Here is a 22,216-nt window from a genome sequence, read left to right as displayed (position 1 = left end):
TTAACTGCCTGTTCAGGGGCAGAACGACAGATTTGTACCTTGTTAGCTCTACCAACCTCTTATTTCTTAGCCTAAACATTTCACAACCCATTGGAATTTCTTACAAACATAATAGATTCGACATCACATAAACACAAAGATAAAACAGAAACAAAATATTTCAAAACCAATGCTTTTTTATTTATTTTGTTTTTAAATTACTTTTTTTTTAAGACGCTTGAAACATTGTGGTGGCGTCATTGCTTCTATAGCCTCTAAAAGAAGACTTTGAATAACCAAAGTGCTAGAATAGTTACATTTCAATGGCTTCACTCTGTTAGTAAGAATTGTACATCGAAAAAATTTGCTCAGTTGAAAACACATATCAAACAAAATTGACAAAATTGATAGTTCAACCATATCAAATTACCCTCTACCCCCTGATTGACATGTAAGATAGGATATATGATACAATACCCTAAATTGCTTCACTTGTCAAAAGAAATGAAGTCCTTTACATGGTTGTCATGTCCACAGCATAAACATCACACTAAGTCTGAGCCTTCACACCAGAATAACACCACACTTGAACTACATGGGCCTCTAGTCTAACCAATACAAAGAGAAGATCTAATGCAAAGTAATCGCCAATGAGCTATCAAAACAATGCTAGTTAGACACTGCATACAGATTCTCAAGCCTAAAAAGATAACACAATTTCAGAGTTCAACACAATTTATTTTATGCTTAAATAATCGTTTTGACCATCCAGTGTTTTTGTCATACATATGCTATCAAGAGTTACAATCAAATAATGCCTTGTGTCTCTTTATGTGAGTAGATTAAACTTAAGGAAATACTTCCCAAAAACCCCAAACCCCCATCTTTAAAACCACAGCAGCCTTTATAAAACCAATTGACACACTGCTAAAATGATTACAAACAGTCTTACAGTCTTACAGCGACCTCTACACCTTATAGCCAATACACACAATACATTTATAATTTTACAGCGAGACAGTCTTCTAGCATATACATTCAGATTACTCCTTTCTCATAGCATTTATGATAAACCCTGCAGAAGCCGCCCTTCAGTTGTACATAGACAAACGGTAATCCTCAAGAAGCTATAGAACAAACTTTCTTCATACTGTTCCCTGTCCGAGACAAAAAAAACACTTATGTTTTATTTATTTTTTCTAATTTCAAATATAAAACTGGTGACAAATGTTAAGGCTATAGTTGTACACAGATAAAGGGTTTTAATTCTAATTTTTAATACAGTGTTTTCAAACTTGTACAAATTTTACTTAAAATAATGTGAAAGGCATGCATGAAAATATGAGAACTCTGAAAGACTGCTTTTGCAGAATTAGATACATCCCCATTTTGGGAATCACTGAAATTTGCAGAAGATTTTCTGGAAATTTCCTCTGTTAAAATCAAACCAGCTTTTTTCATATACAAATGTTATACCTGCTATAATAATTAATTATACAACAACATGTGAAGTTCACTCAAATCTTGAACCATTTTGATAATCATGTTGAAAGCACTTGTAAAGTTCTCTCCTCTGCATTATCATCTTGTAACTCATCATTTTAGAATTGTACAGATTGTAATTTCTATACAGAAAAAAGTCTTGTTATTTTCAGGTTTATAAAGGAAAACAAAAACCCCAGCAATTTACAACCTGACATTTATGGGTCCAAGAAAAAAAATATAAGGCGAGTGTTGGAGGTGGATCAGAAGTGATCCTCTTGTTTTTGTGTAATTTTGTTGAGTTTCTTTCTCCTACTACTAGAATTGAGCTTTTGTGCCATCTTTGGTCACAGGGAAGTGTATGTTCAGTTGCACCTGTGGTTTTTCTGTAATGGAGTCCTTTTTCGGTCTCACCACAATGCTCCTCAAAAGCTCTCATGACACCAATGGCACGTTACAAGTCACAAACAGGAAGCATAATTCTTCTGGTCCATAGACCACAGGAAGTGAGAGCTGTACAATTAGAATTCAGATTCCATGGTGAGAACCTTCCAGATCCCTCAATTGACAGGGAGTGAGTTTTTCATGCTCATGCTAAAATCAGACGGGTCAAGTTCTTCACGCTTGAAAACCACACATTGGAAGTATTGGCTGAAATGTCCTATTTTCCTTTAGTTTCTAGTTGTTTGTAACTTTCTGCCGTGGAAACCCATGAGATTAATTCCTGCACACCTGAAAAATAAGAAAAATAATTATTTTAGGCAGCTGTTGAGGTTGAGTCCCTTAGTTATTACTAATTCTGATTACTTGATAGATGTAATACCACTACATCATAGCATCTGAATTTTATGTTCCATTTTGCTAGCTACCCACACATTTACTGGAGCAATCATTCCCTCGATGACGCTAGAGAGCATCAAGAAGTCTGTTGGGCCACGGGTTGTCATGGTCACCCTGGTTGTCATGGAAACCACCAGCTGAGCCAGAGATCATGAGAGTGCCACTACTCTTTTCTTAATTCAGGTTTGCTTAAACTGAATATTTCACTGATGCATATAGCTAGCAACACCTTTCAGGGATTAACAGTAACCAATCAGATAGCGACCTCTCTTTGATGCAATTCCCACACGATAGTACTGTCTATGAGCTGGCCTTTGTGGGGATTTAGTGGATAGAGAGAGACAGACAGAGAGTGTCTGTGTGACAATATATGCTGAGGTGTGTTTTGAGCATTATCCATGGTCCCTTTGTGACTAGTCACCCAACCACACAGCTGATGTAACCAGAATCAAAACAGACAAGAGTCAGGCTTTCAGTTTGAAAGATAAAGGTCTGCTTGGAGTAGAATGAAATACGTGAATCATCAGGACTGGAGAGTACAGTGGACAACATTGCAGAAGAGAACAAGTACAGTATAGTGAAATGGAGCAGAGCTGCACCAAGTTTAAACATGTATATGGAATGGAACAGAAAACATTGACTACACCACTGAACAGTGACAGGGGATAGAAATGAATGAGTTTATTAGAGAGAAGTGGTGGGGTAAAGTACTCTATTTGGTAAAGTACCTGGTGGAGCACAGCTAGCCCTACGAGTGAAGCTTCTTTTCTCCCAACCTCTCCTCCTTCCTCCTGCTTTTAGCTCCATCTCCTTGCTGCAACACACACACACACACACACACACACACACACACACACACACACACACACACACACACACACACACACACACACACACACACACACACACACACACACACACACGAGTGAGATGAGGCCAATTTCAAACCCCACATCCTGAGAGCCATCCTGGCAAGCAGTAACCCAACACAGCAACCTGAAAACCACAACCCAAGTGCAGCTAGACCAGAGATAAGCAACATGTGAGATGATTTTATATTAGCAACCTGAAAACATCAACCTGAAAGCAGTAAACCAGACCACAGAGGCAAATGTTTGCATCACACACATACGCAGATAGCAAGATACCGTGAAATCAAACAAAATTCTAAAGGCATAGTGAGTGTTTAAATTCAATAGCGGCAGAACTCGAATGTCGAATCCCACGACCACATCCTGAGTTAAGGTCCCCACCCGTTTTCTGTTCAGGCTCAGAACCCCAGAACCCCCTTGGGGCAACCCTCTATGCGGCCTATTCTGTCGTCATGCCAACCTCTAGCTCCTCCTCCAGTGAGAAAGGGCAAGGCCAGAGGTCTCCTCGGTCCCACCTCCCCCTGTCCCCGCCCTGGTCGTCAGGCATGGACACCCGCCTGATTACTTTTCTGATGACCTGGGAAAAGGGGAGGAGATAATGATCATGGTCAAGATGGAGAGGGTATGGCTGGGATACACACACAAACACAAGTGGATAGGGTTTAGGATGTTTTGGGAGGAGAGTTTCGAGGATGCTTTGAGAAGGTGGGTATGATAATTCAGAGGTGTATTTTTAGGACGAGGGCAGATAGTTACTTTTCTAGTGATGATGTTACCGTCTTCATCGGTAAACTGTTCTTCTGTCACTGATTCGCCTGGAATATTCTTTGCCTGTTCTCCCTGTAAGTGCTCATGGTTAGGACTACAATCAGAACTGGTCCAAATTCACTTCAGCCAGTGTAACAGCAAACCACTAACACACTCTGCAGCAACAGCACCATCAAACTGCAAGCAAACCTCTAGAGACAGAATATTTTAGAATTCCCCAAGAGTTGTTGATTGAAACGATAACAAAATGAATGTGGCACGTCCCTTTAAATGGCATCACAGAGGCAACAGTGAGACACAAAATTATCCTTGATTGAAAACATGAAAGCAGGTTACCAGGCCAGGACACGCGCGTACGCACACGCGCGCGCACACACACACACGCACACACACACACACACACACACACACACACACACACACACACACACACACACACACACACACACACACACACACACACACACACACACACACACACACACACACACCAACACTTCAAACAAACATTTCTGAAGTTTCCTTTTTCTCCCACTGATAGTTGTCAGTTAAGCGAGCCACACCAGTCCACTGCACACCAGAGGCAAAGCTAGGTTAACCATCTATAGCCAAACCTAAACCAAACCTTCACCCAGTCTCAGCAGGCTACCTTAAGAATGACCCGGCGCCGAAACACCCTGGTGGTGACGGTTTGTTCCTCATCAGCGCCAGACTCACTAAAACGCTGCTGAAGAGTACAGGTAAAGCAACATTACAGACAGTGAGAAGGGGATATAGAAAACACACAAAAAAGCAGGCGAGAGAGAATTTGTTAGCGTCACACAATCCCAAGGTTCTTCTGACATCAGCAACAATAAGCAATGGCACATCTGGAAAAAAGGGTGAAGTTAAATTTACAGTCAACCAGTTGATTTAAAAGAATGGACATCCAGTTCGTGTCACTGTGAAAAAGAAACAACAGTGATGTACCCGATGAGCCGTATTCACTGTAGCAGACACACATTGTACAAAAACAGTTACAGTACATTATCTTGCATAGACATTGCAATTACCTGGACTTTCTTCTCAGACACAAGTACGCCTTCTTCCTTCCCATGTCCAGCTCTTCTGTTGGCTGAGTCCTGCGATAGAGGAAGTGACCCGTCATGAGGTGCTAGCTCCGTGTGATCGCCATTGTGCCTGGACCTCCCTGGCTCCCCTCTAGAGGAAGAGGTGGCGGAGTCACTGGAGTTTTCCTGGCTGTGGGGAGAGATTGGGAGAAAGAGTAAGGTTGAGACTTAGATTGAAACTCGGATTAATGGTTAAGGATTACAATTCAGAGAACATTGACTAAGATAAAGATCAATATTGAGAATAGGATGGGGTTGGTTACAAATTTATTGATCAAATAGTTTGTGATGAAGGCAGATTATGAAAAAAGACCAAAAGACTGAGGCGAAGATATTGAATCCCAGTTGTAGATGTACACGAAAGTGTATTTATCCTTAATCCATAGCAGTGATGGAATATATGTTTTTGTGTACCTATTTTCCTGGCGGTCTAGCAGGTCTGAGCTCACACTGCGGCCAGGTGTGGGCGGCTCCACGTTGACGCTGAATGTCTCACTGTGCCAACCTGGAAGTGAACACATGTCTTTTTCTGCCTGCTTCACCTGACTGAGAATCTCCTGAACCTTGGCCTCCGTCATTTCCTCGCCCTCCTCTTCCTCTGAGCCTTCCTCCAAATGAATATCTTCCAACAGCGACTTCAACTTGTCTTCTGTCATCTCATTTTCATCTCCATCCTTTTCCTCAGTGGAACCAGACACTCCCTGCTCCCCCAACGCCTCAGCCCCATTCTCTGGCTCCTTACCCCCCTCCAACACCATCTTATTATCCCCCTCTTTCACCACCTTAGCCCCCTCTTCCGCCACCTCAGCCCCATTCTCTCGCTCCTTACCCCCCTCCAACACCATCTTATTATCCCCCTCTTTCACCACCTTAGCCCCCTCTTCCGCCACCTCAGCCCCATTCTCTCGCTCCTTACCCCCCTCCAAGACCATCTTATTGTCCCCCTCTTCTACCACTTTATCCCCGTTTTCCACCATCTCACCTGCCTCTACCACTTCCTCACCATCTCCCTTCACGACCTCCTCAGCCCCTGCCCGTCTGCTGTCCTGCTGTGCTTGCCAAGGCGATGATGGGGAGGACAAAGATGATGAGAAGAAGGAGACTTGTTTTTTGACCTCTTTTTCTACTTCACACTGTTCAGGGGAAGCGAATGACATCTGTTGGAGGCTTATGTCCACTTCCCTTTTCTCTTCTTCCACTATCAGCACCTGGTCACCTTCAGCCATTCCTGTGTTGGTGGCCGCGGTGGGATCTAAGTCAAGGGTGGGAATGTACAGGGACAGCTCATATGGTCTAGAAGGGCTCCTATTGGAGGAGTCAGGCTCCATGTGGTCGGCCCAGGACTCGGACTGGGTGAGGATGAAGATAGGAGGGTCTGGCTTGAGCTGGACAGGGGAAGCTTCGGGGTCAATGGTGAGGGTAGGGGGTTCAGAGTAGAGCTCTGTGAAGGAAGGGTCAGAGTGCAGTTGGGTTGGGGACTGCAGCTCCGCTAGGATGCAGTGATAATCTGTTGGGAAATGATATACTCACATGGACGCACATGACACAAGGAATCCCACATAAACCACACACCACATGGACTGAGTGACATGGACAATGGAACAGAGACTGACTATAGAGCATGCAACAAAACACCCACTAATTATGGTGACCCTCAGAGGGGACACTGGTCTCCTCAATCATCAGCACAATATGCAGCACTTTTGATTCACTTGAGAACTACCTTAGAGAAACCCAACGTAAAAATGGTATAAAACAAATGATACTTACACTGACAAAAACAATAAATACGTATGTCTGTCACAGCTTTTAACAGTTTTATGACAAGATAGTTTTGTTCTTTAAAGGGATGTGTTCATATGCAGCCATTGAGATGCGATAAGAAAACAAAACAGAAATAAGTAAGGAATGGTAGAAATGTCCACATGTGTGATGAGTGGGTTTTATTAGTTAACAGTTGAGCGGATGTTTAGTCATGCTCACACAGAAAAGACGAAAGACGATAGGATGGGGCTTAGATGAAGATTTCTAGGGTAGAAGGGTCGATGTGAGCCCAAGAGGGAGGTGCAGAAGGAGAAGGAATGGGGGACACAGGGATATTGACACACAGGACAGGAGGGCAGGGAACGGATGAGAGGGGGGGGGGGGTCAGGACTAGGGCAGTGAGACCCTGCAGGTGATATTAGGGGGAGGACAGGGTGGGACAAAGTGGGAAATGGGGTTTCTAAGGATTCAAGACGGTGGGACTGGCATAGGGTCACAGAGGGAGACAGCTGGGGGGTGGGAGAAGACGAGAGGGGTGTAGGCTGACTGGGTTCCCCAGTGGGTTGAGCCTGAGGACTCGAAAACTGAGTATTGAGGGAGATACTTGGAAGGGATGAGGGAGAGAGCTGGGGCATGGGAGTAGAGGACAGGTGTGTGGGTTGACTGGGGTCCCCAGTGGGTTGAAGACTTGGTGACTGGGGGATGAGAAGGAGACATGGAAGAGGAGAGGGAGCTGGATTGGGTGGTGGGGATGGGGGTAAAGGTGTGAGGCCCATGAGTGAGACAGAGGATTCATAACTTGGGGATCAGCAGTGTGGGAAGAGTAAGGGAGAGAGGTGTGGAGGTCTGTAAGACCAAGAATGAATCAGGGTTTAGGGAATGATTCTTAATCGAGGGTGACACTGGAATTGCAGAGGTGGAGGCGCGCTCATGAACAACAAAGCATGCTACTGGTGAGGACACACGATGATAAAAGAGAAACAAAAGACACACAAAGAAAGCTAACAAAATACAAAAACGTATTAGCAAGACAAGACAAAGAAGAATGAGAGGACAGAGAGATGATTTTGATGAGGTGGCAGGGAAGGGGATGGGGAAGTGCAGAGATGACGGCACAATACTCTTAATAAGCCGTTAGGAGCTGTTATAAGCTGCCCTGGAGATTGGGCTGTGGAGATGGACGAGCGCGTAAGAGGAGGAAGGTAGTCTGGTTTCACAGAGGATGAAGCTCTGTCATTCTATCCGGGGAGGGCTCAGAGGAACTGGAGGTAGACTAGAGAACTAGACAGATCTAGAGCTATAGATGAACAAAGTACAACAGACTGTCTGTTGAGTCTATGGCTACTCCATGCATTAGGGAACAAAGGGGTTTATACAGTAGTGCCCTGTTGAAGGTACAAGGTAATCAGGTGAAAGCAGTGTGTTACAGCATGCAACTGGTTAGCATTATGGAAAAGTTGTAGTGTTTGTCATCAATTCATCTTACAAAACCCTTGGAGCACGAATGCAATTAGATTTTAGGAGGGCTTAAATAATATAAAAGGTCATGTCAATCAAGACCTCTCTAGAAAATCTTTGGGCTTAACATGCTATTCTCATCATCAGGGTTGGATGGTGTCAATTTAATAGGAACCCAGACATTTCAGAAAGTGAATTAAAATACATTTCCTGAATTGACTAAGTTAAAAGTGAACCCATGGGACTCTGCATGCTAACATTTCCTCACACTCAATGGTTAGACCGAAACGGACAAATAAAAGCCGAAAGCGAAGGGTCAGACATCAGCCTGTCTAAGATAGGGTACTGTAGTCTCCATAGGCAAATTGCATTCAATAGTATAGCCAGGCAATTTGTTCTTATTTTTTGCTACAGTTGTAAGGCAAAAACAAAAGAGGTAGCAGGAGAGGTAAGAGGTCAGCTAGATGGAGCTAAACTTTACCATCAGCCTGATCCAGGTAAACAGCGTTATCATCGGCAAAACTTCTTGTGCCTGAAATGTTACCATAGTCAAATATCGGCCCCTCCAGTAAAGTCACAATATCCATCCGATTGACTTTGGTCAGCACTCCAGTTAAGGCATCCGCTGTAAGGAAAACAGACCATAGAAAGTCAGTCCAACAAAGACAAGACACTGTTTGTTGTACAATATGACAGTTGTCTGAACAATATGCACTGTTCCTTAACCCAGATGTTGTCATTGTCATAACTCTTGCAGGGTAAATAGTTTACAATCACACTGCAGTGTGTGGAGGTGAAAAAAGGGTTGCCGTATTCTTCTCTTCTACAAGGAGACTGGGCCAAGTGATATTTTCCTGTACTAAACATTATGTCCTTAGTAGGAGCATGAACATAATATGCGACTTCATATTAAGCTGAATGACAGCTGCATTAGGAATCTTAACAAACATAGAAGCCATTCTGCTTCTACATAAGTCCTTTCAATGTCATTCAGTATGAAATATTCAGACACGAAGAGAGGGAAAGACAGGGAGTTCAGAAGGAGAGAGAGGGATGAGAGAGGTCGTGAGGCTCTTTTTATGGACATGGAAAAATACAGTAGTGAGGTACTCTGTAGTATTTATTTTACCTTATTTAACTTGGCAAGCCAGTTAAGAACAAATTCCTATTTTGACGGCCTAGGAACAGTGGGTTAACGGCCTGTTCAGGGGCAAAATGACAGAATTGTACTTTGTCAGCTTGGGGATTTGAACTTGCAACCTTTCGGTTACTTGTCCAACGCTCTAACCACTAGGCTACCCTGCCACCCACTAGTACATAATCATAATCGCGAGATGTGATAGAAGAGAAAGCCATAGTGGGTAGAAATATATTTGGGAGAAGGAGAGACACTCACTCGTTGCGTTTTTACCGTCCCGGCTGACCCATTTCTTTAGCAGCATGAAGCTCTGCGCTGTCAGGGAGTTGGGGTTCTCCACTCGGATGTGGTTGATCTCGTCGACAGAAAAGTTCATTTCCCGAGCCAGCTCTGCAAACGCATCCAAAAATACATTACATCACAACAGTTCAGATTTAGTCTAGTCTTAGTCATTTTGACTCAAATATCATTAACCTTTTACTGCAGTGGGCTAAATCAGGGTAACAGAGTGTTTCTTGGTAGTCTTAAACAAATCACTTTGAAACAAAAGTATACAACTCACACACATGGAGGACTTTAAAAAAAGAAGACACCTACCTATACCATGTCAGATATAGTTGAAATGTATTGAATTTTTGGTTTGCATCCCAATATTACACTTTATATACATCAAAGACTGAAATATATATTTTTTTAAAGCATTGACATAGAAACGGGATTTTCTGCATTTAAAAAATAATGTTTATGAATTATGAAATTAAGAAAAATATTATTTATAAAAAAATATGTGTTATATTTTTTTATTATAAACATTCCACCCATGAGGCCACTAGAGGGCGATTTGGTCATTTGACTGAAGGAAATATTTTTTTAATTTTAATAATTATTTGGTTGCTTTCAAAATGACGAAAACAGTAGGCCATTTTAGTCATCTAAATGCCCTTTCATTTTAGTCACATCACATTTGCATTGCGTCATTAACCTATAGTAAACATAAGTCACTGACATGTGCACAAACATACACTTGAGTATACAAAACATTAAGAACACCTGCTCTTGAGCAAGGCACTTAAGCCTACTTTGCTCCAGGTGCACCATACCACTATGGCTGACCCTAATGTTTGGTATACTCAGTGTACATATATATCCTTGTCCTACCAACATGTTTTTCTGCATAACATCCTATTCTCTTCCCAAAAGCAGAAATATGACAAACACATATAACAACATATAATGATCTGGCCATTTAAATTCCTAATTCAGCCCACATAGATACTGCAAATCACATACAAAAAAAATCACATACAAAACAAACACACACATACAAATGCAGAGAGGGAGAGAAAGAGAAACACAATCGTCAGGTGGTGCAAGGTTTTGGCGAAGCATTACAACCTGTAATTTAAATAGATTTGTATTTGTATTTCATGTAATGGACAAACACAAAATAGTCCAAATTGGTGAAGTGAAATGAAAAAAATGTATTGTTTCAAAAATATATAATAATAATTTAAACGGAAAAGTGGTGCATGCATATGTACTCACACCCTTTGCAACCAATTACCTTCAGAAGTCACATAATCAGTTAAATAAAGTCCACCTGTGTGCAATCTAAGTGTCACATGATCTCAGTATATATACACCTGTTCTGAAAGGCCCGAGAGTCTGCAACACCACTAAGCAAGGGGCACCACCAAGCAAGCGGCACCATGAAGACCAAGGAGCTCTCCAAACAGGTCAGGGACAAAGTTGTGGAGAAGTACAGATCAGGGTTGGGTTCGAAAAATAATCCCAAACTTTGAACATCCCACGGAGTATCATAAAATCCATTATAAAAAAAATGGTAAGAATATTGCACCACAACAAACCTGCCAAGAGAGGGCAGCCCACCAAAACTCATGGACCAGGCAAGGAGGGCATTAATCAGAAAGGCAATCAAGAGACCAAAGATAACCCTGAAGGAGCTGTAAAGCTCTACAGCGGAGATTGGAGTATCTGTCCATAGGACCACTTTAAGCCCTACACTCCACAGAGCTGGGCTTTATGGAAGAGTGGCCAGAAAAAAGCCATTGCTTAAAGAAAAAAATAAGCAAACATGTTTGGTGTTCACCAAAAGGCATGTGGGAGACTCCCCAACCATATGGAAGAAGGTACTCTGGTCAGATGAGACTAACATTTAGCTTTTTGGTCATCAAGGAAAACGCTATGTCTGGCGCAAACCCAACATCTCTCATCATCCCGAGAATAGGGAGGGGTTGGCTGGTAGGGATATCCTTGTCTCATCGCGCACCAGCGACTCCTGTGGCGGGCCGGGCGCAGTGCGCGCTAACCAAGGTTGCCAGGTGCATGGTGTTTCCTCCAACACATTGGTGCGGCTGGCATCCGGGTTGGATGCGCGCTGTGTTAAGAAGCAGTGCGGCTTGGTTGGGTTGTGTATCGGAGGAATTTTAAGCTTCGTCTCTCCCGAGCCCGTACGGGAGTTGTAGCAATGAGACAAGATAGTAGCTACTAAACAATTGGATACCACGAAATTGGGGAGAAAACGGGGTAAAAAAGAAAAAAAAGAATACCATCTCCACAGTGAAGCATGGTGGTGGCAGCATCATGTGGGGATGTTTTTCATCGGCAGGGACTGGGAGGCTGGTCAGAATTGAAGGAATGATGGATGGCGCTAAATACAGGGAAATTCTTGAGGGAAACCTGTTTCAGTCTTCCAGAGATTTGAGACTGTTACGGAGGTTCACCTTCCAACAGGGCAATGACCCTAAGCATACTGCTAAAACAACACTTGAGCGGTTTAAGGGGAAAAAGGAACCCATCCAACTTGATGGAGCTGGAGCAGTTTTGTCTTGAAGAATAGGCAAAAATCCCAGTGGCTAGATGTGCAAAGCTTATAGAGACATACCCCAAGAGACTTGCAGCTGTAATATCTGCAAAAGGTGGCTCTACAAAGTATTGACTTTGGGGGGGTGAATAGTTATGCACACTCAAGTTCAGTTTTCTTTGGCTTATTTCTAGTTTGTTTCACAATAAAATATATTTTGTATCTTCAAAGTGGTAGGCATGTTGTGTAAATCAAATGATACAAAAAAATCTAAAATCAATTTTAATTCCAGGTTGTAAGGCAACAAAATAGAAAAAATGCCAAGGGGGGGGGGTGAATACTTTCACAAGCCACTGTATGGGTTGCACCTGTTACTCGGTCGCATCATTGTCATTGTTATCAACGTTCCACAGACGTCGCAGCCACATTGATGTCCAAAAGTAGAACGAGTGCTAATGATTTTGAATGGGAGCTAATGACAGTTTCGCACAGTGATGTAGTCGAGTCTGAATCAAGTCCCAAGTCCCCTGTGCTCGAGTCCCAGTGCTCGATTCCTGGTCCAAGTGCTCAAGTCTCGAGTCACTAGGTCCATATTAACTCAAAATGAAGTTATTCACCCAGTCAGATGTAGAGTATTGGCAAGAGGAATGTTGTCAATAAATAGTTTGATGTCCCTTTTCCTTTCTTTTGATGTCCCTGATGAGATTTACCAAATGTTACTTTGCATATAGGCTACTAGTAATGTTACCAGGGCCACGTTCAGCTGCAAAACGTTCTCGAACGTTACAGTTAGAAATTCCATGAATAGAGCCGACATTATTCCTTATTCAACATGTCAGAGGCATGTTTGTTCTACATAGTATATTTCTATCTGAACTTTTCAAAATGTTGTGTGCTGCTGAACACGCGGCAGGTTTTTAATGAGGTAACATGACTGAACAAGGTGTAGCCTAAACAAATGGTAAACGGTCCGGTCTACAAGTAACCTAGTTTTAGAACAGCCTGCGATGTAAAATGCTGCCTGCCAATGCACAATAGAAAGAAAGGAAATTAGCGCCACTATTATGGGTCTTATCTTTTGAGAGGTAATGCTTGAATCAAGCCATTTTCATTGAGGAAAAGAGGGAGACTTGGCTACAGATCTTGGCTATGAAATGCAGTGGGGACAGTGGGATTAAAAACAAAATGTAACCTTTATTTAACTAGGCAAATTAGTTAAGAACAAATTATTATTTACAATGACAGCCTACCAGGGAACAGTAGGTTAACTGCCTTGTTCAGGGGCAGAACAAAATATTTTTTCCTTGTCAGTTCAGGGATTCAACCCAGCAACCTTTCGGTTACTGGCCCAACTGGCTTTTATCTCCCTCACCAACTTCAAACATCAGCTATCTGAGCAGCTAACCGATCGCTGCAGCTGTACATAGTCTATTGGTAAATAGCCCACCCATTTTCACCTACCTCATCCCCATACTGTTTTTATTTATTTACTTTTCTGCTCTTTTGCACACCAATATCTCTACCTGTACATGACCATCTGATCATTTATCACTCCAGTGTTAATCTGCAAAATTGTAATTATTTGCCTACCTCCTCATGCCTTTTGCACACATTGTATATAGACCCCCCCTTTGTTTTCTACTGTGTTATTGACTTGTTAATTGTTTACTCCATGTGTAACTCTTTGTTGTATGCTCACACTGCTATGCTTTATCTTGGCCAGGTCGTGGTTGCAAATGAGAACTTGTTCTCAACTAGCCTACCTGGTTAAATAATGGTGAAATTTCTTTTTTTTTTTTTAAACAGTCAAACCACTAGGCTATCTGCCACCCCAGTGGGAAGGTTGAGCGAGACTACAAATTCAAACAACTCAATGCTGCTATTGTTTTTAATTTCGGGAAAGCAGCTTGTGTTTCTTAACCAGGCAAAGGGTAGCTAACTAGAAGGCCAAACTGGTCTCAGAGCATCTCGTATTATTCTGTATGTAAATCCGGGACACTCCATTTAGTATGATATGTTACATTTCGTATGGGATGTATTCATTTGTGGATGTACATCACCAATTCGTATGACATGTTACGAATTACAATTTGCATTATATGTTACGATTTACAAGACGTGCAATATTTTACTAATTTGCAAAACGTACTATGTTACGAATTTGCTAAACGTATGGTATTTTACGAAGTCTAGTTAGCTAGGCTAGGGGTTATGGTTAAGGTTAAGTTTAGGAGTTTGGTTAAAGGGTTTGCAAATATGCTAAGTAGTTGCAAAGTAGATAAAAAGTAGTAAGTCATAGAAAAGTTGCTAGTTAGCTAAAATTGGCCCTGATGAGATTCAAACTCACAACCTCTGGGTTACTACACGTTTGCGTTATACGCCCACCCACCCTGACCAACAACCCATAAGTAACCATCTGTCTTATGTAACCATACCAAACACAGGGTTGGGTAGCTTACTTTCTAAATGTAATCTGTTACAGTTGCTAGTTACCTATCCAAAGTTAGGGTAAGCCAAAAGTTACCCAAACTCAGTAAAGTAATCTGATTATATTCAGTTACTTTTAGATTATTTCCTTAAAAGGCATTAGAAGACACATGTATGTTACCAATTGAACCACATCTATTGCAGGATAAATCAATGTTAAAGTTGACATAGCTGGCCATATATGGATGTTAAATTTTACTTTATGGGTTGGATATGTAGGTTTCTTCTAACCCACCGCTTTCTACTACATATACAGTGGGGCAAAAAAGTATTTAGTCAGCCACCAATTCTCAGCCACCAGTTCTCCCACTTAAAAAGATGAGAGAGGCCTGTAATTTTCATCATATGTACACTTCAACTATGACAGACAAAATGAGAAAAGAAAATCCAGAAAATCACATTGTAGGATTTTTTATGAATTTATTTGCAAATTATGGTGGAAAATAAGTATTTGGTCAATTACAAAAGTTTCTCAATATTTTGTTATATACCCTTTGTTGGCAATGACAGCAGTCAAATATTTTCTGTAAGTCTTCACGAGGTTTTCACACACTGTTGCTGGTATTTTGGCCCATTCCTCCATGCAGATCTCCTCTAGAGCAGTGATGTTTTGGGGCTGTTGCTGGGCAACACGGACTTTCAACTCCCTCCAAAGATGGGGTTGAGATCTGGAGACTGGCTAGGCCACTCCAGGACCTTGAAATGCTTCTTACGAAGCCTTCTTACGAAGCCACTCCTTCGTTGCCCGGGCAGTGTGTTTGGGTTCATTGTCATGCTGAAAGACCCAGCCACGTTTCATCTTCAATGCCCTTGCTGATGGAATGAGGTTTTCACTCAAAATCTCACGATACATGGCCCCATTCATTCTTTCCTTTACACGGACCAGTCATCCTGGTCCCTTTGCACATAAACAGCCCCAAAGCATGATGTTTCCACCCCCATGCTTCACAGTAGGTATGGTGTTCTTTGGATGCAACTCAGCATTCTTTGTCCTCCAAACACGACGAGTTGAGTTTTTACCAAAAAGTTATATTTTGGTTTAATCTGACCATATGACATTCTTCCAATCTTCTTCTGGATGATCCAAATGCTCTCTAGCAAACTTCAGACGGGCCTGGACATGTACTGGCTTAAGCAGGGGAACACGTCTGGCACTGCAGGATTTGAGTCCCTGGTGGCATAGTGTGTTACTGATGGTAGGCTTTGTTACTTTGGTCCCAGCTCTCTGCAGGTCATTCACTAGGTCCCCCCGTGTGGTTCTGGGATTTTGCAAATCCACAGATGAAACAATAACAAAACGGTCGCACTGCCTGTGTTTTAGTAAAAAGCTGAAGGATGGGCCTGGAGAAATGTATCCACCCTAATATGCAGCTGTTCAGGGAAGCTAGAAACCATTATACACAGGCAGTTAGAAAAGCCAAGGCTAGCTTTTTCAAGCAGAAATTTGCTTCCTGCAACACTAACTCAAAAAAGTTCTGGGACACTGTAAAGTCCATGGAGAATAAGAACACCTCCTCCCAGCTGCCCACTGCACTGAAGATAGGAAACACTGTCACCACTGATAAATCCACCATAATTGAGAATTTCAATAAGCATTTTTCTACGGCTGGCCATGCTATCCACCTGGCTACTCCTACCCCGGTCAACAGCACTGCACCCCCAACAGCAACTCGCCCAAGCCTTCCCCATTTCTCCTTCTCCCAAATCCGTTCAGCTTATGTTCTGAAAGAGCCGGAAAATCTGGACCCCTACAAATCAGCCGGGCTAGACAATCTGGACCCTTTCTTTCTAAAATTATCTGCCGAAATGGTTGCCACCCCTATTACTAGCCTGTTCAACCTCTCTTTCGTGTCGTCTGAGATTCCCAAAGATTGGAAAGCAGCTGCGGTCATCCCCCTCTTCAAAGGGGGACACACTCTTGACCCAAACTGCTACAGACCTATATCTATCCTACCATGCCTTTCTAAGGTCTTCGAAAGCCAAGTCAACAAACAGATTACCGATCATTTCGAATCTCACCATCCCTTCTCTGCTATGCAATCTGGTTTCAGAGCTGGTCATGGGTGCACCTCAGCCACGCTCAAGGTCCTAAACGATATCTTAACCGCCATCGATAAGAAACATTACTGTGCAGCTGTCAATCACCACATCCTCATCGGCAGACTCGACAGCCTTGGTTTCTCAAATGATTGCCTTGCCTGGTTCACCAACTACTTCTCTGATAGAGTTCAGTGTGTCAAATCGGAGGGTCTGCTGTCCGGACCTCTGGCAGTCTCTATGGGGGTGCCACAGGGTTCAATTCTTGGACCGACTCTCTTCTCTGTATACATCAACGAGGTCGCTCTTGCTGCTGGTGAGTCTCTGATCCACCTCTACGCAGACGACACCATTCTGTATACTTCTGGCCCTTCTTTGGACACTGTGTTAACAACCCTCCAGGCAAGCTTCAATGCCATACAACTCTCCTTCCGTGGCCTCCAATTGCTCTTAAATACAAGTAAAACTAAATGCATGCTCTTCAACCGATCGCTACCTGCACCTACCCGCCTGTCCAACATCACTACTCTGGACGGCTCTGACTTAGAATACGTGGACAACTACAAATACTTAGGTGTCTGGTTAGACTGTAAACTCTCCTTCCAGACCCATATCAAACATCTCCAATCCAAAGTTAAATCTAGAATTGGCTTCCTATTTCGCAACAAAGCATCCTTCACTCATGCTGCCAAACATACCCTTGTAAAACTGACCATCCTACCAATTCTCGACTTTGGCGATGTCATTTACAAAATAGCCTCCAATACGCTACTCAACAAATTGGATGCAGTCTATCACAGTGCAATCTGTTTTGTCACCAAAGCCCCATATACTACCCACCATTGCGACCTGTACGCTCTCGTTGGCTGGCCCTCGCTTTATACTCGTCGCCAAACCCACTGGCTCCATGTCATCTACAAGACCCTGCTAGGTAAAGTCCCCCCTTATCTCAGCTCGCTGGTCACCATAGCATCTCCCACCTGTAGCACACGCTCCAGCAGGTATATCTCTCTCTAGTCACCCCCAAAACCAATTCTTTCTTTGGCCGCCTTTCCTTCCAGTTCTCTGCTGCCAATGACTTGAACGAACTACAAAAATCTTTGAAACTGGAAACACAACTCCCTCACTAGCTTTAAGCACCAACTGTCAGAGCAGCTCACAGATTACTGCACCTGTACATAGCCCACCTATAATTTAGCCCAAACAACTACCTCTTTCCCAACTGTATTTCATTTATTTATTTATTTTGCTCCTTTGCACCCCATTATTTTTATTTCTACTTTGCACATTCTTCCATTGCAAATCTACCATTCCAGTGTTTTACTTGCTATATTGTATTTACTTTGCCACCATGGCCTTTTTTTGCCTTTACCTCCCTTCTCACCTCATTTGCTCACATCGTATATAGACTTGTTTATACTGTATTATTGACTGTATGTTTGTTTTACTCCATGTGTAACTCTGTGTCGTTGTATCTGTCGAACTGCTTTGCTTTATCTTGGCCAGGTCGCAATTGTAAATGAGAACTTGTTCTCAACTTGCCTACCTGGTTAAATAAAGGTGAAATAAATAAATAAAAAATAATAGAAAGAGCTATGAATGCTGACCATCCATGATATCAAAAATATTGTTTTAACCATGTTATTAGGCTACATTTACAATGTTTACAAACATTGGAGAAAAAAAAGCTTATATTTTCATGGAGTGTGACAGTTGAACTAAGCTCATGATGCATATACAGTGCCTTCGGAAAGTATTCAGACCCCTTGACTTTTTCCACATTTTGTTACTTTACAGCCTTATTCTAAAACGGATAACTTTTTTTTTTTTATCCACAGAAATCTACACACAGTACCCCATAATGACAAAGCGAAAACATTATAAACAGAAATACCTTATTTACATAAGTATTCAGACCCTATGCTATGAGACTCAAAATTGAGCTCAGGTGCATCCTGTTTCCATTGATCATCCTTGAGATGTATCTACAACTTTATTGGAGTCCACCTGTGGTAAATTCAATTGATTGGACATGATTTTGAAAGGTACACAACTGTCTATATAAAGGTCCCACAGTTGACAGTGCATGTCAGAGCAAAAACCAAGCCATGAAGTCGAAGGAATTGTCCTTGGAGCTCAGAGACAGGATTGTGTCAAGGCACAGATCTGGGGAAGAGTAACAAAAGATTTCTGCAGCATTGAAAGTCCCCAAGAACACAGTGGCTGACATCATAGTTAAATGCAAGAAGTTTGGAACCACCAAGACTCTTCCTTGAGCTGGCTACCTGGCCAAACTGAGCAATCGGGGGAGAAGGGCCTTGGTCAGGGACAGAGCTTTAAAGTTCCTTTGTGAAGATGGGAGAATCTTCCAGAAGGACAACCATTTCTGCAGCACTCTACCAATCAGGCCTTTATGGTAGAGTGTCAAGACGGAAGCCACTCTACAGTAAAAGTTACATGACAGTCAGCTTGGAGTTTGCCAAAAGGCACCTCAAGAATCTCAGACCATCAGAAACAAGATTCTCTGGTCTGAGGAAACCAATATTGAACTCTTTGGCCTGAATGCCAAGCGTCACGTCTGAAAGAAACCTGGCACCGTCCCTACGGTGAAGCATGGTGGTAGCAGAATCATTCTGCGGGGATGTTTTTCAGCGGCAGGGACTGGGAGACTAGTCAGGATTGAGGCAAAGACGAGCAAAGTACAGAGAGAGAGTGCTCAGGACCTCAGACTAGGGCGAAGGTTCACCTACTAAACAGGACCACGACCCTAAGCACACAGCCAAGACAACGCAGGAGTGTCTTTGGGACAAGTCTCTGAATGTCCTTGAGAAGCCCAGCCAGAGCCCGGAATTAAACCCGATTGAACAACTCTGGAGAGACCTATAAATATCTTTGCAGCAATGCTCCCCATCCAACCTGACAGAGCTTGAGAGGATCTGCAGAGAAGAATGGGAGAAACTCAGCAAATACAGGCGTGCCAAGCTTGTACCGTCATACCCAAGATGCATCAAGGCTGTAATTGTTGCCAAAGGTGCTTCAACAAAGTACTGAGTAAATGGTCTGAATACTTGTGTAAATGTAATATTTCTGTTTATATTTTTATTAATTAGCAAAAAATGTATAAAAGTTTAGACAGTTTTGCTAATGCATTTAAAATAAAAAACTGAAATATCACATTTACATAAGTATAGACACTTAACTCAGTACTTTATCCAAAACGTGGAAAAAGTCTAGGGGTCTGTCACGTTGGCATGAAGGATCGGGAGACAGACACAGGAATGTGTAAAAAATTTTTTTTATTGTACCCAAATGATGGCGTGCCGTGTAAAGGACCGGGGACGAAGACCAAAAAAACACTATAAAAACACAGGGTTTAAATCCAAACAAAAAGAGCGAGAAGTACCTTGAATAAATAACACATGGGAGGAGACCCGTAATCATCTGCGCAATCCACAAGGGCATGGAAGCCCAAAACACACAGCACATGTACTCACACGCACCAACGGACATTGTAACAATAATCGACAGCCCAATGGAAATCAAAGGGCACACTTATACAAGCACTAATCAGTGGGAATAGGGGACAGGTGTGTGTAATGAAAGTTCCGGAGGGATGAGTGACAACCCTGGAATGAGTAGGTGTGTCCAAACTTTTGACTGGTACTGTATATATAATTTATGTCCAAAAATGGATTACCCCCTTAAGTCTATCAAAAGTGTACGAGTTTGAGCATGTGTCCATTAGGCCTATGGATTTATACATTTTTATCAGTATGAATTAGATTGAGTAATAAAATCTCCACTTTTATTCCATAGGCTGGGATCTGCACTATGCAGTTTTGCAAGAGCACATTTTTCACTGGCTGTCCACTGGTTTCAAAACAATGATTGATACTGTAGGCAGCTTAAACTTCTTGAATTCAACCATTTTGGGGTTCAAATACACATTTAGATTTGTGAACAGCCATCCATAACAACCACATTCCGTAAGGCACAAATAGCTAAATGAGAGAGCAGCAATGCGATTCACATCAATGTGCTATGTAGATATCAATAATAAGTGATATCTCTATCACCGTAGACCACACCACTCCTGTCATCCTTTCCTCCAAGGGTTTATTTAAGTTGGATAATCTTTGGATGCCGACAGAAGTCGCTCCATTGGAAGACATAGCTTAGACTGTAGTCAACAAAAGCCTATTCTTGTTATTTTCCCGCGATCCATCAAACCTATTTGGTGTGTCATCATAGTGGTCTCTGACTTGTTGTCAGACTCGCTCAGATGGAACAAACTTAAACTTGCACCTTTTTTAATGTTGATTTGAATGCCATTGAGAAAACAGAGAAGTGTCAAAGTTTTTTTCCGCAAACATCCTTTCTGAATTTAAAAGTAATCTTCAAAATAACCATCTAGGTTTGCAAAAGTATCTGTAATCTGACTACAATATTTTAGCTGGTAACATAACGGATGACAGTTAATCGGATGACATGTAATCTGTTTCTCCCCAACCCTGACCACACATAACATATCATACTAATTTGAGTGTCCCGGACTGACATTTACTATGTTACGTTTAGTCTGAGACCAGGCTGAGAAGGCTGGTGGTGACTGGTTAGCTACAGGGAAGCAAAAGTCTCCTTCGTGATGTGTATAATCGGAGGCTGAACAGCCGGGGCGAAGCCTGTCTGTCTGCCCACACTCATCACTTGCTACCCCTCAGCTCAGCAGATAATGTAGGCTGTATGTACCGGGTGCGGCTCGTCCTTCCCACTGCTGAACAGAACTTGCGCTGCATCTGTGCTGTTAATATTAATTGTGCTTATTACTGAAAAGCTCTTAATCGCGCCAAAAACTCTTGTCCAGTCCACTTATAAGTCCAGATTTTAGTCATAGAGATCATTTTGTCTCGTTTTAGTCAACTGAAATGAAAAATAATTGTCATTTTGTTATAGTTTTTTTGTGGATCTATTTAGTCAATTATAGTCTCATCAAATACCACAGAAAAATGTGTTTTACACATATTTTAAGTCAATATTTTTGTTGACGAAATGAACACCGCATCAGTTCAAGGCATCCATTTCTGCACATGCATGAGTATGTAGAGCTGTAGTGTAAGAAGAGCATCACTCTGTAGAGGGCACTGTTTCCTCACAGTAATATCTATGTTGTTTTCTTGAGAGAAGGGGAAAGCAGAAGAAGAGAGAGCCATGAAGACAGATGGTACTGGGACCAGGGAGCACTATTTCCTTACCAGTCCAGCTAAGTCCCAGGTGGTCGGCCACAATGGCCATCCGCAGGTCTGTTCGCTCACAGGGACTCTGAGGACCTAAAGGGCAGAGATAATCTAAATAATCAACACTGTTCAGTACCTTTTCTATTGACTGAAATAGGAGTACAGAGGACTCTTTCCTTTTCTGGCCAAGTGTGGTATTTTCCAAATTATATAAAAGCAGACTG

General features: G+C 42.3%; 1 protein-coding gene across 22 annotated transcripts in view; it reads right to left on the bottom strand.

Annotated features, from left to right (window-relative positions):
• Positions 1-156: 156 nt before the first annotated feature.
• Positions 157-22,216, bottom strand: part of LOC109898873 (ankyrin-3) — a 160,071-nt gene continuing 138,011 nt past the window's right edge. For 15 of the 22 annotated variants that reach the window (XM_031835630.1, XM_031835638.1, XM_031835639.1 and 12 more), the window contains 10 exons: positions 22,011-22,085; positions 9,669-9,800; positions 8,754-8,897; positions 5,465-6,557; positions 4,994-5,180; positions 4,591-4,668; positions 3,930-4,013; positions 3,634-3,750; positions 3,030-3,115; positions 157-2,193 (listed from right to left, as the gene is read on the bottom strand). In XM_031835630.1, the coding sequence (XP_031691490.1) occupies positions 3,050-3,115; positions 3,634-3,750; positions 3,930-4,013; positions 4,591-4,668; positions 4,994-5,180; positions 5,465-6,557; positions 8,754-8,897; positions 9,669-9,800; positions 22,011-22,085 (1,976 nt within the window). In that variant the 3' untranslated portion in view covers positions 157-2,193; positions 3,030-3,049. The remainder of the gene's footprint in view (positions 2,194-3,029; positions 3,116-3,633; positions 3,751-3,929; positions 4,014-4,590; positions 4,669-4,993; positions 5,181-5,464; positions 6,558-8,753; positions 8,898-9,668; positions 9,801-22,010; positions 22,086-22,216) is intronic. The other 7 variants (XM_031835642.1, XM_031835651.1, XM_031835652.1 and 4 more) reach the window with 6 other exon arrangements.

This window comes from Oncorhynchus kisutch, linkage group LG11 (genome assembly GCF_002021735.2).
Source record: "Oncorhynchus kisutch isolate 150728-3 linkage group LG11, Okis_V2, whole genome shotgun sequence".
Lineage (NCBI taxonomy): Eukaryota > Metazoa > Chordata > Actinopteri > Salmoniformes > Salmonidae > Oncorhynchus > Oncorhynchus kisutch.
The sequence above is the reverse complement of the archived record's forward strand: the minus strand, read 5'-3'. Positions and strand labels throughout refer to the sequence as shown.